Below are 14,331 nucleotides of genomic sequence, written 5' to 3'. Positions count from 1 at the left end.
GAAGAAAGTGCTACACCCATTGCTCCACGCCCTAGTACTTCTCAAAGTAGCAAAAAGGGCTTGTCGGGTTTGTCGATGCTAAAAGTTTTACATTCACATCCAACTTCTTCTCATAATGCAAACTTTGATGAATATCACCTTTATTTGATGCAGCCAAATGTGGATATCAACCAACTAGATGATTTGGACGTCTTAGCATGGTGGAAGAAATACAAGGCGAGTCATCTGATACTTTCAATAATGGCTCGAGATATCCTTACGGTTCAAATATTAACCGTGGCTTCGGAAAGTACATTTAGCCAAGGAAGACAACAAATTGGAGACCATAGACACTCATTAACCGGATTTAGCTTGCAAACTAGTTTGCATTCGCGATTGGATTAGATCGGAGCGACGCAACCAAAACTTAGGAGCGGTGGAAGGCGAAGAGGAAGAGATTCAAGATTTGATATCAAGTGGAGTAGACCAAATGGAAGACTTTGAAGATATCTCAATGACCGAATTTAATATTGCAGAGATTAGCGAAATGATTCAAACTTTTTGATTTTATTCTTGTACTACTTTTTTGCAACTCATGTATTATTTGCAAGTTAAAAAAAACTACAACTTGCAAATAAATGTTATCCATTAATGAATAAAATATATGGCTCATTGAGTTTTCTTCTATTTACTTGTGTTCATATTCTTACTTATATTAAGTTAGGAATATACCTAAAATATACTAAGAATATACTTATAATATGCATCTACTTAAATTAAAAAATAGAAAGTTATATACTTGGAAAAAATAACTTAAGTTATAATACATATAACTTAAACACACACACACACACACATATATATATATATATATGTATGTATGTATGTATGTATGTATTATAAGTAGCTAAGCATATAAGTTAAGTTTTTTCTAAGTTTATAAATTTCTATTTTATAACTTAAGTATATTTATATTATAAGTATATTCTTAGTATATTTTAGGTATATCTAGTATAAATATACTTAAGTTATAAACTTAGAAAAAACTTAACTTATATGCTTAGTTACTTATAATATACACATACTTGAGTTATAAAATAGAAATTTATAAACTTAGAGAAAAAAAACTTAAGTTATATAGTAACTTAACTTATAAACTTAGAAATAACTTAAACATAGTGTATATATATATAAGTATATTTATATAATATACATATACTTGACCTTGAGTTATAAAATAGAAAGTTATAACCTTAGAAAAAAAAAACAATCTAAAATTTTATAATATTCATAAGTTTTTAGTTAGTAAATATATAAACTTTAGTTATAAACTTATATAACATATATAAATATACCTACTATATACTAAGAAATACTATAATATACATATACTTAAGAAAAAAAAACATTTTTTACGGTTTAACCGGCCGAATCCGATTTCCACATTTCCACCTGGTTAACCGGTGGACGGTTCCGGGTTTTGACCGGAAACCCGCCAGTTTTCTAACCGGTTTCCGATTCCGGCCGAGTCCAACCGGTTGGCAGGCTTAACCGGCAGTCTACTCTCCATGGGCCATTTGCACTTTTGGCTCTATTTCGTGTTGGTTTTTAATTTTAACCCAAACAAAAACTCTTTTTTTTTACGCGCATAAAATTATATTTTCGCATCATAATATTCAGTGGCGGACCCAAGATTTTACACAAGCGGGTTCAATTACGACGTAATAAATGAGGATCCTGGTGATAACCAATAGTTTAAGCAGCATTAAGCAGAACAATCTCCACCCCCCCCCCCCCCCACCCTCCCCCCACCCTTTTTTTTTGTTAATAATGTAATCTCAAAATAGACTTATTTTAAACTCAACCCTCAATTTTTTTTAAAACAACTTGAGAAAAAAAAAATTTACAAAGAACCTATAACTTTTTTTTTTTTTCAAGAAAAACTATCTAATTAAAAGAGTTTTACTTCAACAAGAATTAAAAAATCTATTAACTCTATTCAATTTAACAAAATTCATTCATAATGACCAATTTTGTTATTTACGAATAAAAGACGATACAAAAAAAGTTGTAAACTAAAAAACTAATATAAACTGATTAACTATATTAAAATAAACTATATATAATTTCAACAAATATAGTTGCATCTTTTAGCAAAAAAAAAAACTATAAAAGAGAGTATCAAAATTCATTTTATAACATTTTAATTTCTTTAAGGTAAAATAGATTTTATTTTTTATTGAATTTGGGTAAGAAAACAAAATATAAAAGGTGACATAGGAAAAAAGAAAGACAATATAAAGGCTAGCTAGTTGACTACCAATCAACATTAACTGACTTTTGTTGGCCAATACTTTGTTCTTTGTAGCATGGCAGGAAAATTGGCCAAAAGTAACAAAGCATGCAGAGTGTCTAAAAAGGTTCGATCCCGCATTCTGAAGGTGTAATTGAACCCACTTGATCGCTGCGCTAGAGCCAAGCTTTGTGTTAAGTGGATTCAAAAGGTTTCATATATTAAAATGTAATGATGATTTTCCTTACCTAAACAGTAAATTACAGACCAAGTGGGTTCAATTGAATCCACTTGGCACCACGTGGGTCCGCCCCTGATAATATCTCACAAAGTATGTCCCGCACTTTTAAAGATTTTATGGCCCCTAGACGTGAGCTCGATTTTGAAAGACAAAAATTAAAGACCAGCCTATTTGAAGGACAAATCGAGCAACTAAATGAGGGTCAATCGCACAAATGTCCTATTTCGTGGTGATCTTTAATTTTTGGTCTTCACCGGTTTAGGCGCAGTATGGTTTAGATTTAGCTCGGCAAAGTTTATTTAGCTCAGGCATATGCATCATAGTTCTGCACGAGTTATGTCAGAAAAGGTAAAAGTTTCAATACTCAACATAATCTAAAAATGCTCCATGACTTATGCCGCATGGCTTAATTCCTACAAAACTTGTACCAAGTGAAACAAAAGCTCAGTTTTTGAAGATAAAAATGTTACGGAACTTATGTTGAGCGAAGCAGATCTAAAAAATTTCATTTAATAAGCGGCAGAAGCAAAAATTAAAGACCAATATGTTTGAAGGTCAATCCGTGCAAAAACTTCATTAAATGACTCTCCATGCTTGGGACGGACTGGTCGTTGTGGACTCCTTTAGGCCCAAGATGATGGATTGGTCTTGGGCCTTCTTGTTATCTTTGCTTAATTGGGATTGTGTATGGAGGGTGTTGAAGAGAACTTGGACTCCTAAATTGAACAATCTCGACCTCGTCTGAGATCTATTGTCTGAGATTGTAGAAGAGTACCAAAAAATGCGCCCCGGACCACATTATCTCTCTGAACAATTTAACAATTTTCTCATGGTTGAAGATTGACAAAATGTAAGATGCCGGACCACACTATCTCCGATCTAAAAGAGAAGCCTTTAAGTAATAGTAAAGTTATATGATCACAAATTCATACCATGTAATCAATAACGAGATTTAGGTAGGCTAGCTACCTACATATACCTATATCACACCCCCTTGAAATACAATCCTTTTATGGGCCTCAGGTGACAAAATACTTTGTGCACCGAGCTGTCCTTGGGTACACCATTTAGAAATCACAGCCGCAAAAACACAGGAGGAAAGAATCAGATATGATTTCTACTAATAACAGTAGCAAAATTCCGACGTAGACTGAAACTTAAGAGGAGTTTTACAGCCTGACAAGGTGCAAGACTCTTGGTACCCATCACACCGTAACTTACTATTTTAAGACACTCCCAGCCAACGGAAAAGAAAGAAATGATAAAATGAAGAAAAGAGACATGACGGATACAATATTTGTACCATTCAAAAAAATTATCAGCAATGAAACCGAAGGTATATGTATCAACAGATGCACAGGGGATCATATTCCTCCCATATATAACCCGATCCTCGCAGTCATGTTTAAAAGATCAGCTGTAACTTGTAAGTTTCCAGTTTAATATTTTTTTCTTTCCAGGGGTCAAAAAGCTGAGTTTCTATGTAACTTTACATAATGGGCTAATCTCTACCCATGGGGCCCGATTCTCACCCCACCTATATGTACAGTTCGATGAACTATACCCTAATCCTTTACAAAAAGAAGCTGGGAGCCCTTCCATTCTCGTTTGCAATGCCAAAATTACAAAATTTAAGCCCCCGTCCAAAACAATTTGAGTAAAATGATCACATCATGTTTCACCTAAAGCGCAAGGTATGCAAGGAGGATTTTCTGACTGGTCTTTTGGTGTGATAAGCTGCAGGCAGTGGTCATGAAATACATGCCCACAGGGAAGAACAGCAACGGCTGGTGGAATAGCAGGTCGAGAAATAGGGCCTTCAGGATTGAATGCCACATCCCTCTTGCACAACAAGCACTTCTCTCCAATGGGTTGAGGTGATTCCTCCGAACCTGCTGAAAAGATTCCAACTCTACATTATTACAATGTTGTTTCAACAGTAATATTTAGCGGTAAAATGAGTACATTATCGCTATTTTCACAAAGAAATACAAACAACAACAACAAAAAAGATGTATTCGCTCTTATGACTCTGTGTAATGCCCTTCTGAGATACTGATATTATGCTGGAGTTCTTAGATTCCCTTCCAGTTGTAAGGGGTCCAATTCCAGATTTTTTGTACTGATGCACTACCGTCTTTCATGAAATAAATTTAGCTACGGTTACAAATAAAAGAAGAAACAAATGAAGAGGGCAAGTGACTGAGAGTATGGCTGTCCACAATTGGCTGGTTCTACTACAAACTTTCAGTAAAAATTGTGAGGAGAAGATGTGGCTGAAAAGCCGGATTGGTAAATCATAAAAGAAGAGAAGATGCGGTTCTGAGTTATTTATACCATTACCAATATATCACAACTGAATCGCACGCTCCATGAAAATAGATGGAGTATATAAAACACTCAACACGTAACAGAGCTAAGTTGACATCCTTGATGCACCTGCATACCCACCATATTCGCTCAACTCAGCAGGGTGCACAGCTATGATGGAGAAACATAGGTTGATTTTTTGGTCACCTTTTGGGTGTATGTCTGTGTAATAATATAATTCACATAAAGTACAAGAAAACTCCCCATTTGTTTTGGTTTAGTGACTTCTCAATTCAACTACTAAAATATATATCATACGGTACATTTATCAGTGTATCTCAGCATTTGTAACCATCCATATCCCGAATCCTATAATTTAGATGACAAATCCAACATATAAGTATGTGTACTGTACTGTATACCTGCACCTGGCTGTCCATGTAACTTATGTCCTAGACAGATGAGGAGAATTGGGCAAAAGACCTCTTGAGAGTGTTGAATAAAGGATGTTTGACTAAGTCAAAGATAATTGAGTTGGGGATAATTTTTAAATTATTGGGGCTAAGTATTAAAATATCCGAAAATTTCATATAACCCGTTTTCATATATTGAAATTTCAAATTTTGGGTTCCTTCTCTTCTCTCATTCTATCTTCTCCTTCCTCCTCTCTTTGTTCATCCTCTTCTTCCTTTATCTTCTCAGCAATTTCTTCATTTTCTCCTTCCTGTTTTTGTATCTCTTATGAAGATTTGTGAAAAAAGATTTGTAACACTAGAGGGGATTATGCAGTCCATCCAAAACAACCAAGAATTATTTAAACAGCTTGAGAACAATTTCAGGTTGTTTAGTTCAAAATCCAGGAAGTTGTTTAGATATCCTGAGAATTGTTTAAACAACCCGGAAACATTTAAACATCCATTAGTTGATTGGAGGGGAAGGAAGAGGAGGAGGCGGCGCGCCGGAGGATGGGGCAGAGGGGAGAGGGACGGGGAAGAGTGGGGGATTTGTGTGAATAAGAAAACATTGGGGTTCTAAAAAAATGTGCCATTAACACTAAGTAAAAAAGAGACCTCCTTTCCATCCTTCCCATTTCTTAAGACTTAAGAGTCTTAGACACTTAATTAAAAGACTCAAAAGTCTCTTGTAATTTTTTGTCTCTAGTCACATCTATGGTGTCAAAACTTGTAAATTGTTGCGATACAGATGCCACAAGAAATAGAAACACAATAGTGATGCAGGATTTTGACACATATAATGCAGCTAGATGAGTGATAAAGTCAGAGCAAGAGGCAAAAACACAGACTTTCTCCGATGAACTCACGGAAACGCTAACAAACAATCAAGTTGTGTATATATCCGTGGTGGAGAAACAGATTGCATACTATTTCCAAGACTTATAAAACAAACCACGTGACAAGGGAAAGAACCAGAAACAGTATCTTGTAGATCAAATACTAACAAACTACATTACAAAAATACAAAACATAGAAGCATGTGACATAGCTTGACATACCTTGCGACTTTACACGGGGAGAAGGAGAAGACGCAGGAACTGGAGCATTAGTGTTCTGCCTCAGATGTGCTATCAGCTGTTGATTGTGTTGAGTCAATGTTCTCCTTCGCTGACACGTCGGAGCAGTTGGAGGGGCTCCAACTGCTCTTCTTTTAAGGGAAGTGTGGCCAGGAATATATGAAGCCTGAGGGGTCACATCAACCTTTGAAATTGGAACGCCTTGACCTTGGTGTAGCAAATGTAATGAGAGCACAAATCAGGAATCAGCACGTTTTGGTTCTAAAATGTGCATGCCACCAAAAATGCAAAAGATAGATATTGTCAATGAAATAACCAATGCTAGAGAGTTCCTTATATTGGGTTTTCATGGCATACCAGCATGATACGGGAGTCCACTAACATTATAATTGGCTGGTGAACCACCCTGATGCCGACCTAGATGACATCAGAACAATCTCTTCAGATATTACGTGGAGGTCAGATTACTTCACATACATACAAAAGCCAAATGGAGCATTTATCTGATATGAACAAAGTTAGTAGATACCCATAGCCAAAGGAGGGTGAAGACGAGCAGTGGGGTGCATTTTAGGTCCATGATCTTGAGACTGATACGAATTACCTACAAATGGTCGCCAAAGCAGAAAACAAAAAATGAGAAAAGCACCAAACAAAAAGTACAATGTGAACTCAAGCTCCGCAATGTTCAAATCTCTGAGTTACGTGGATTCGTTCAAGAGTACGTATCCAGTATGGGATAGTGGAAGTATCTGGAACAGGTGCATCCTTTTCTAGTGTACTCTGAAGAGTCCACACGGAATACCTAAACCCGTTCTACATGGGTCAGTCAAAGCATATCAAGATCCATGTAACGCAGCATAATATGCCACACTATTTCCGAAAGTCCAAATAGGTATAGATGAAGTCAACCACTTTGACTGATGGACATAACCATCATCCTCATTCTAATTATCATCTTGCACTTTATTTTCTTAGCTAAATCAGAGACCATTGCACTTCACTTTACAGTGCCTGACTAAGGATATCATATATATTTCTGGCTCCTCTTTTTTTTTTGGAAAGGTAAACTATTTTTTCGGCTTCTTTTTTCATCCTATAATTGCATTTTTAAAAATGATGAGATACCCTCTTCATTGAAAATACAAATGCATGCTAAAATAGTTCCAACATGATTTACCCCGTCTAATTTGCTGGATGCTTCCCATCTCAGGAAGAACAACTTCTCGAGTAGCTTGAGAAATAGCCCCGTCATTAAGCTGGACACCTAGCCTCTTAGGAAATTGATTGCCAGGGGTAGGTTGGATGCCACTCCATCCCGCAATTTGAGCTCCCACTCCTTCAGGAAATAAGTTATTCCCACAAGGATGCGGAACATTAACAAAAGATTGCTGGCCTGGAGAAATTTGATTAAAGCAGAGTTAGGCACCACACTAAGTCAACAAGGCAGCTGAAGTAGACTAAGAGGCAAGTTATAGAATCCATGAGGACAAGAGAAAAATATATAAGAGAAACTCAAATAGCCATGCATGTAGGGTGACACGAAAAAGAAGAACACCTAATCAAACTCACATGTTTATAGCTCACATCCTCTCTTCCTGGTCATGAAAAAAAGTGGTTGTAGAGTCATGTTTAGGCAGACCAACTTTATGACCTTACAGGCCTATAATTTGTCAAAACATCAGATCAACCATTTTAACAACTCATATACATAACTCTCTGAAACGTAGTACTCTGTCAACTGACAAGACAACCAAGATATCGAGCGCACAATTACAACTTCGTCTACCCCCACTGCCATAGAAAAAGTAGAATACAACATCTATTTCGATTTATGTGTTTTACTTTCATTTTAGTTTGCTTAAAAAAGAACGCCTCTTTTATATTTAGCAAGTTCCATATTCCAACATATAGAAAAGGGAAAAAAGTGTCTTCAATTTTTGAGCAGCTAGGAACCTTGTTTTTCCGGTTGTCCACTAGGGATACATACCTTATCCAAACATATCACTGCTCACACTCCCTGACCAGAATACTACTATTTGGTTGAGTTCTACACCCTTATAGAACCCCCCCCCCCCCCCGACACCTCCAAAAAGATGAAAAGTCAAAGACTCTCCAAAGGATAAATGCACAGGGGAAAACACGCATAAGGAAGAGTTCTCATTAGAGCTACTACTTTCTATATAATTCTGCATGAAAATGTAAAATAAGCAGAACAAGTGCACTCACTTTGCAGTTCAGTACTTGTTTTGAAACTAGTACTGAACTGCAAAGTGAGTGCAGTTCAGTACTTGTTAACAATGGAAAGCCATCAACTGCTTGAGTTGCCCAATGAAGATGGTTATTTTCATGGACATGCAAACCCAAATTAAGATAATTCTCACATTTTAAAAGTTCAACAACTTTGTAAGAAGATTCTACTATTCTAGTATAGTGGTAAAACCTCTGCACACCCATTTCCCTGTTCCAAAGATGACATAAGCTTTTATGGAGATATAAGGCAAACAGTGCCTGTATGCTAGTCTCATCCTATACCTCTTTCTTGAAGAGACTTAAAAAAATAATCTCGCACTTGTAGATTCTGCCAGTGTAGGTTCTGGATCTACTTCTGGAGAAGATTCACGTACTTCACTTTTAGGCACGGAATAATTTCAATCCAGAAATATTCGATGGCATTCAGCACTAAAGTTGTTTAAGACGATTATTTTACAAGTTAGAAGACAGCATCATTTCACGGAGCAAACACCTCATGTGGCACAAACAACCTATGCAAACACAGGCCACACACTGATAAGACTTGAAATATGGCCTTGTTCCTAGAGCTTCCACTAGATCCTTTATTTCTTTACACACTGTTCCCATTTCTCATAACATTTTGTTCACACTGCATCACTAAGATATTTCCTCTTCATTTATCAAGATGTCTGCAAATGCGACTTAAAAGAACTATAACTTCCGTTGGAAGACGAGAGTGTTTTCCCATTCAAAGAAGCTAATGTTATCAGTCAAATCAATTTCATTTTCTTTTTTTGATAATGACGGTCAAGTCAAATTCATTTGCAAACTTTCTTTAAAATGAGGTATATAGACTCTTCATAGTCATGTTTGTTTGATTAAGGGTCCAAACATTTCCTTCTCAAAAAAAAAAAGGGTCCAAACATTTACCAGGACTATCCTGGAAGTTGCCAACTCAGAACATATATGGCAAGAAAAGTAACAAGCTGAGCCTATTAGACTCAGCAATATTATTGGAATTCTGATACAGTAAGCAGAAAAAATCAGTTCTGATTTTTGACAAAACAGTTATTTCAGTAGCCACGCACATACACTAAAACTCCTTGCTGAAATTAAAAGTGACCATCTTTGAAAGAAGAGGTCGTTCTCTTCAATAATGGTCATATTCTACTAGGTAAAAAAAGGATCAAGAAATCCAATCATAAGAATCAGTATAAGCTAGTGTTCAAGTACAAAATGGATAAATCGATAACTGTTAGATTCAGGAAACAGAAAAAGAAGTTCATAAACACACCTAAATGGTCTTGCCTCACTCTGCCGCCGCCATGACTGAGAATAGGAGACACCATGGAAGATTGATTCCTGGGAATGTTTGTGTATAGGTTGCTCTGCTGCATAAGAGTTGGTTGAGCTGTTACCCCAACAGGTTGAGCAGATTGAATTGCTTCCATTCTACCAAATCGAAGATGAGGGGGTAAAGTTGAATTGCTGCTAAATGGCAATGGATGAGGAGGCAAACCACCTTGGGCATACTTGAGAGGATCAGGTTCAGAGAGTCTTCGATCAGCTTTACCAACAGCACCTAAATTTCTGGTGTTAGATGAGTTGAGTCGCGCATCTGGTGTTACATACATAAATGGAGGTGCACTGATTCTAGAGCCTGGAGGAAGCACAATTTCATCATTGTTTAAAGGGCAGGTTGAAACACTCGAATTCCTGGCTGAATTTGGCAAACCACCACTATCACGCTGAAAATTTGTAATACCCCCAGGACCACCATTAATTAAACTTGGGAAATTTCTTCTCATCTGTTGGGCATGAGAATTGTTACTTTGTGGCAAAACAGATTCCTCCAGTCTGCTCCTGACCTCTTTGCTGTTGAATTTAAGGTTTGATCTATCCTCTATGTTACTTCCTACTCCAAGGGTCAGAAAACTACCATCAATGTTCTCTGGTGAAGGGAAAGGAACAGGATTGACCCTGGCATCATTATGAATTCCTATTCCGGCAATGCTTTTAGTATTCTGCATGCTATACCCAATGTCAAAAGGACTTCCACTTGCCTGCAAGCTATTTTGACTAATACCTCTTGCTTTCCCAGCCTTTTCAAAACATCCAGCTCCACTGCTTTGCATAGGCATAAAATTCATGCTCGCCCCAGGATTCTGGATTCCCTTGAACAAGACACCTTCATTCATGAGATTATCTGAGGCCGGCATGTTGTTATTCATATTCAAATGGTTTATCTCTGCACCATTTCCTATGCAATGTGGCATTTCTGAGGGAAAGCTGGGTGCAATATTTCTGACATTCATCAAATTCGGTTCAAGATGTTGATGATGCAAGGTATTGATATTCTTCAAATCGACCATCTCAAAGTTGTTCAGCTTATTAACATTTCCTGGAAGAGGACGGACGGCAGGCAGAGATACGAAAGGGGAGGATGCGACATTAGCCCCTGAACTGAACCCACCTTGGACAACACCGTTATAATCAACAGCTCCACTTTGTCGGATGCTGAGGGAAAGATCATCAAAAGCGTGAAATGAAGTAGGGTCTGGTAGGTCCTCTGGTTTATCACGCCCCATTGAATAGCTTAATCCTGATCAATTAAATCAAAAGGTAAGCTTGACTACTCCCATTCACATAAAGATATCTACTTCATAAACTAGAGGAGATGACCAACAGAAAGAAAAGCATAGTATAATTATACTTAAGTGCTCCTCCAGTCTCTTAATGACCGAAGCTGATGTTGTAATTGCACATAGAACAAAATAAAATCTTCCTAACTATTCTAGAGATGAGCCAGTTATAAAGTGTTAAACACACCATTGGGTGGGGGAGTGATCCACCTTGGTTTCAAAGAACATAGAGTATTTAGATAGAAAGCGAACATCATGATTCTGAGTTCTGACCATTTTAGAAGAGTCATTTCCTTCCATTGCAAAAGGATAAAACTAATCATTTGCTACCAGTTGGCTCAACAATAAACCAAATGAAACAGCTTCAACAAAAGCAAAGTAATGCAGTTACATCACAGTTGAAAGACAAATAGGTGACACTATCACGAAATTCTCAAGGAAAGCAAGTTTAACCACAATAACTTTTAACCTTCTAGATTCCACTGCTAATAAGGATAGGAACAATCACATTTTCACCAGATTGCCACACCATTAAAACAAGATGAACAGGCAAAAAAAAATCAAATTAAATCACACATTTCCATATGAAAGGCTGCAAAAGGGGATGCAATTCACAAAATAATCAAGAGAAGCCAAAGAATAAAGACAGCCAAATTCTTTGCTCCATTTTCATTAATCAAGACCTATTAAGGCTCCCTTCATATACTTGTTTGATTGATCGTGATTCAACAACAACAACATACCCACAAGAGTGATCGCTATTCCAAATTGAGATATACGCTTTCGGTATGTCAATCATGGAAATTAAAGGTTAACAACTTAGAGCAGTAGACTAGACAAAATGTGATCACACCCCAGGGAAAAAAACAAATACAAATCAAGAAGCACCAGAACATCATCAAAAGCCCAAATAACAAAAACTAAAAACAACGAAAATCAAACCGACATACAGAGAGATAGCAGAACAATTTCTACCCAGTAAGCACAACACTCTATTGCCTACTCTTGAGCGTTACAAGCCCTAAATGCCATTTTACCGCACTCAACAACAGTAAAACCTAGAAAATGGAGGAAAACGGATACCCAATAAATTCCTCTTTGTGATATTATTACAAGAATCCAATAACGGAAGTGCACATTTAATGGAAAAATAACAAACACTCTAACAATCCAAACAGTATTACTGTGTTTATACCATCAAAATTGATCACTAATCTCCCCACATTAATTACACCATCATCCCGACCAATTTATTTTTTTCATTATCAAAAATTAAAACAAAAAAAAAAAAAAATATTCGAGAAGTTGATATTTAAACTCATAGATAAAGATTAAAATCTGTACGAACTATCCCGTGGGTTTAGAAGAATTCGTACCAGTTATGATCGGACAATTTTTTTTCAAAAAATGAAAAAATTTAGAGAGAGAAACAAAGGGGGTTTTAGAGGGAGAGAGTGGTGGTGGTGGTATGGTAGGGAAATGTTGTATGTATATATGTGTGTGTTTTTTTGGCGCTTATAAGGGCTCTAATACTAAGAGTTTTTAAAGAGTTCGGTGTGGGACCAGTTGTTCTTTTTGCTCTATGACACGTAGACTGCGAAAGCTTTACTTTGTGGCTTCAACTTCCTACATCACGTGCCATTTTTGACGGGTGTCACTGTTTGAGTCGCTCGTTTTATCTGTGGGCTTTTCGACTTTTTTGAGGGCAGTTTTGGAATTTTAGAAAATTCGAATATTAACATGGCGTACTTAGAACGCGCTGCACCTAGGGCTAGAGCCGTTTAGGAGTCTCTAATGGACAATTAAGCGAATTTAAATGGTTGATAAGATAATTAAGTTCGATTATAATGGGTCATTTGCACGATTCCCCTTCAATGGCACTGCTCTTTAATTTTTACCCCTCAAATTGTTGGTTTGCCCTTCGCCTAATACCCCGAGGTTTCGGTTCGAACCTCAACTCAGTTAAAAAAAAAAAATTACAAGACAGAAATTTGTTGCAAAATTAAGCCTATTTAGGCAGAGATTTGACTTAAGGCTAACTTTTCGGGCAAAGTTAGGCCTATTCAAGCAGAAGTTTGCCTTAACTTTGCCCGAATAGGCCTAACTTTGCTACAAACTTCTGTCTTGCGATTTTTTTTAAAAATATTTGACTGAGCGGGGATTCGAACCTGGAACCCATGGGTTTTGAGGCGAAAGGCAAATATTAAAGATTTCAAATTTGAGGGCAAAAATTAAAGACAAGTGCTTTTGAAGGGTATTCCACACACACAAAAAAAAGATTATAATCTTTTCAAATTTATTTAAATGAAGATGAGCGAGCAATTCATCCAATTTAAAATTATTTTTCACTTGTTTGTTTGTTTGTCTATAATTTATTTTATTCAATTAATAAATGTAACGAAGAACAAAAAAAATTCTTTTTATTTTTTTCAATGATCATGTCTAACCAGCCAAACCTAAATTAACCTTTCAAGTTTTGTTAATAGTCAATTTGGACTATATGGGTTATCTAAATTCAGTCAAATTTTCAAATGAGCTAACTGAGGAAAAGGCAAATTAATCCGTATTTGATAGGGGTGTACATGAATCGGGTTGGTTCGAATTTTTTAAACACCAAACCAAACTAATTGCGTCGAGTTTTTAAATTTATACACCAAACCAAACCAATAAAATTCGGGTTTTTCAACCTTGGGTTACTTGGGTTTTTGGGGTTTTTTTTTCGGAATAGTCTTGATACAAAACATATAACTTTTACTTCAAATATTTCTTTAGTCTTAGTAAGATACAACTATACAATTAAGGTGTTTCTTAAGAAAATAATACAAAATGTGAGAAGAGTGATGACACTGTATTAAAATATTCAACAAAAGCTAATAAAATCAGTTAAAATAAATATTGCTAATTATTCAAGCCATAAATAAAATGACCATAATCTAAAAATACTAAATCATGCTAAAATAAGTACGGCTAATAAGTATTAATTACATAACAAAGAAAAAAAATTAAGTTAGGTATTTTCACTCTCTAAATCAATTATGCAAAACTAAAGAATAGATATCCGACATTATTGTTATTCCTAGTGCTAAATTGAATTTCTTTT

The 14,331-nt window shown here is 36.1% G+C and overlaps 1 protein-coding gene across 3 annotated transcripts; it reads right to left on the bottom strand.

Moving 5' to 3' along the window:
* Positions 1–3,412: 3,412 nt before the first annotated feature.
* On the bottom strand, positions 3,413–12,760 carry LOC132633090 (uncharacterized). Of its 3 annotated transcripts, none has more exons than XM_060349304.1 (7): positions 12,608–12,760; positions 9,884–11,191; positions 7,535–7,750; positions 6,884–6,958; positions 6,712–6,771; positions 6,337–6,561; positions 3,413–4,408 (listed from the first exon to the last, which is right to left on the bottom strand). In XM_060349304.1, exons 2-7 carry the CDS (start codon positions 11,175–11,177, stop codon positions 4,185–4,187), a joined length of 2,094 nt encoding a protein of 697 aa, XP_060205287.1. In that variant the 5' UTR covers positions 11,178–11,191; positions 12,608–12,760; the 3' UTR covers positions 3,413–4,184. The 3 variants fall into 3 exon arrangements, with proteins under 3 accessions (XP_060205287.1, XP_060205288.1, XP_060205289.1); XM_060349305.1 differs by having other exon boundaries at positions 3,413–4,405; XM_060349306.1 differs by lacking the exon at positions 3,413–4,408 and having other exon boundaries at positions 6,479–6,615.
* Positions 12,761–14,331: the final 1,571 nt, after the last annotated feature.

This window comes from Lycium barbarum, chromosome 3 (genome assembly GCF_019175385.1).
Source record: "Lycium barbarum isolate Lr01 chromosome 3, ASM1917538v2, whole genome shotgun sequence".
In the NCBI taxonomy this organism is placed as follows: domain Eukaryota; kingdom Viridiplantae; phylum Streptophyta; class Magnoliopsida; order Solanales; family Solanaceae; genus Lycium; species Lycium barbarum.
Note: the sequence above shows the minus strand (reverse complement) of the source record. Positions and strands in the feature narration are given on the sequence as shown.

Excerpts from the sequence above, each read along its gene's own strand:
- LOC132633090 (XM_060349304.1), bottom strand. The coding sequence starts at position 11,177 with ATGGGGCGTGATAAACCAGAGGACCTACCAGACCCTACTTCATTTCAC. Across the intron at positions 6,959-7,534 it reads CATCCAGCAAATTAGACGGG|GTAATTCGTATCAGTCTCAA; the intron begins GTAAATCATGTT and ends GACCATTTGTAG. Across the intron at positions 6,562-6,711 it reads TGGACTCCCGTATCATGCTG|GTCAAGGCGTTCCAATTTCA; the intron begins GTATGCCATGAA and ends TGCTACACCAAG.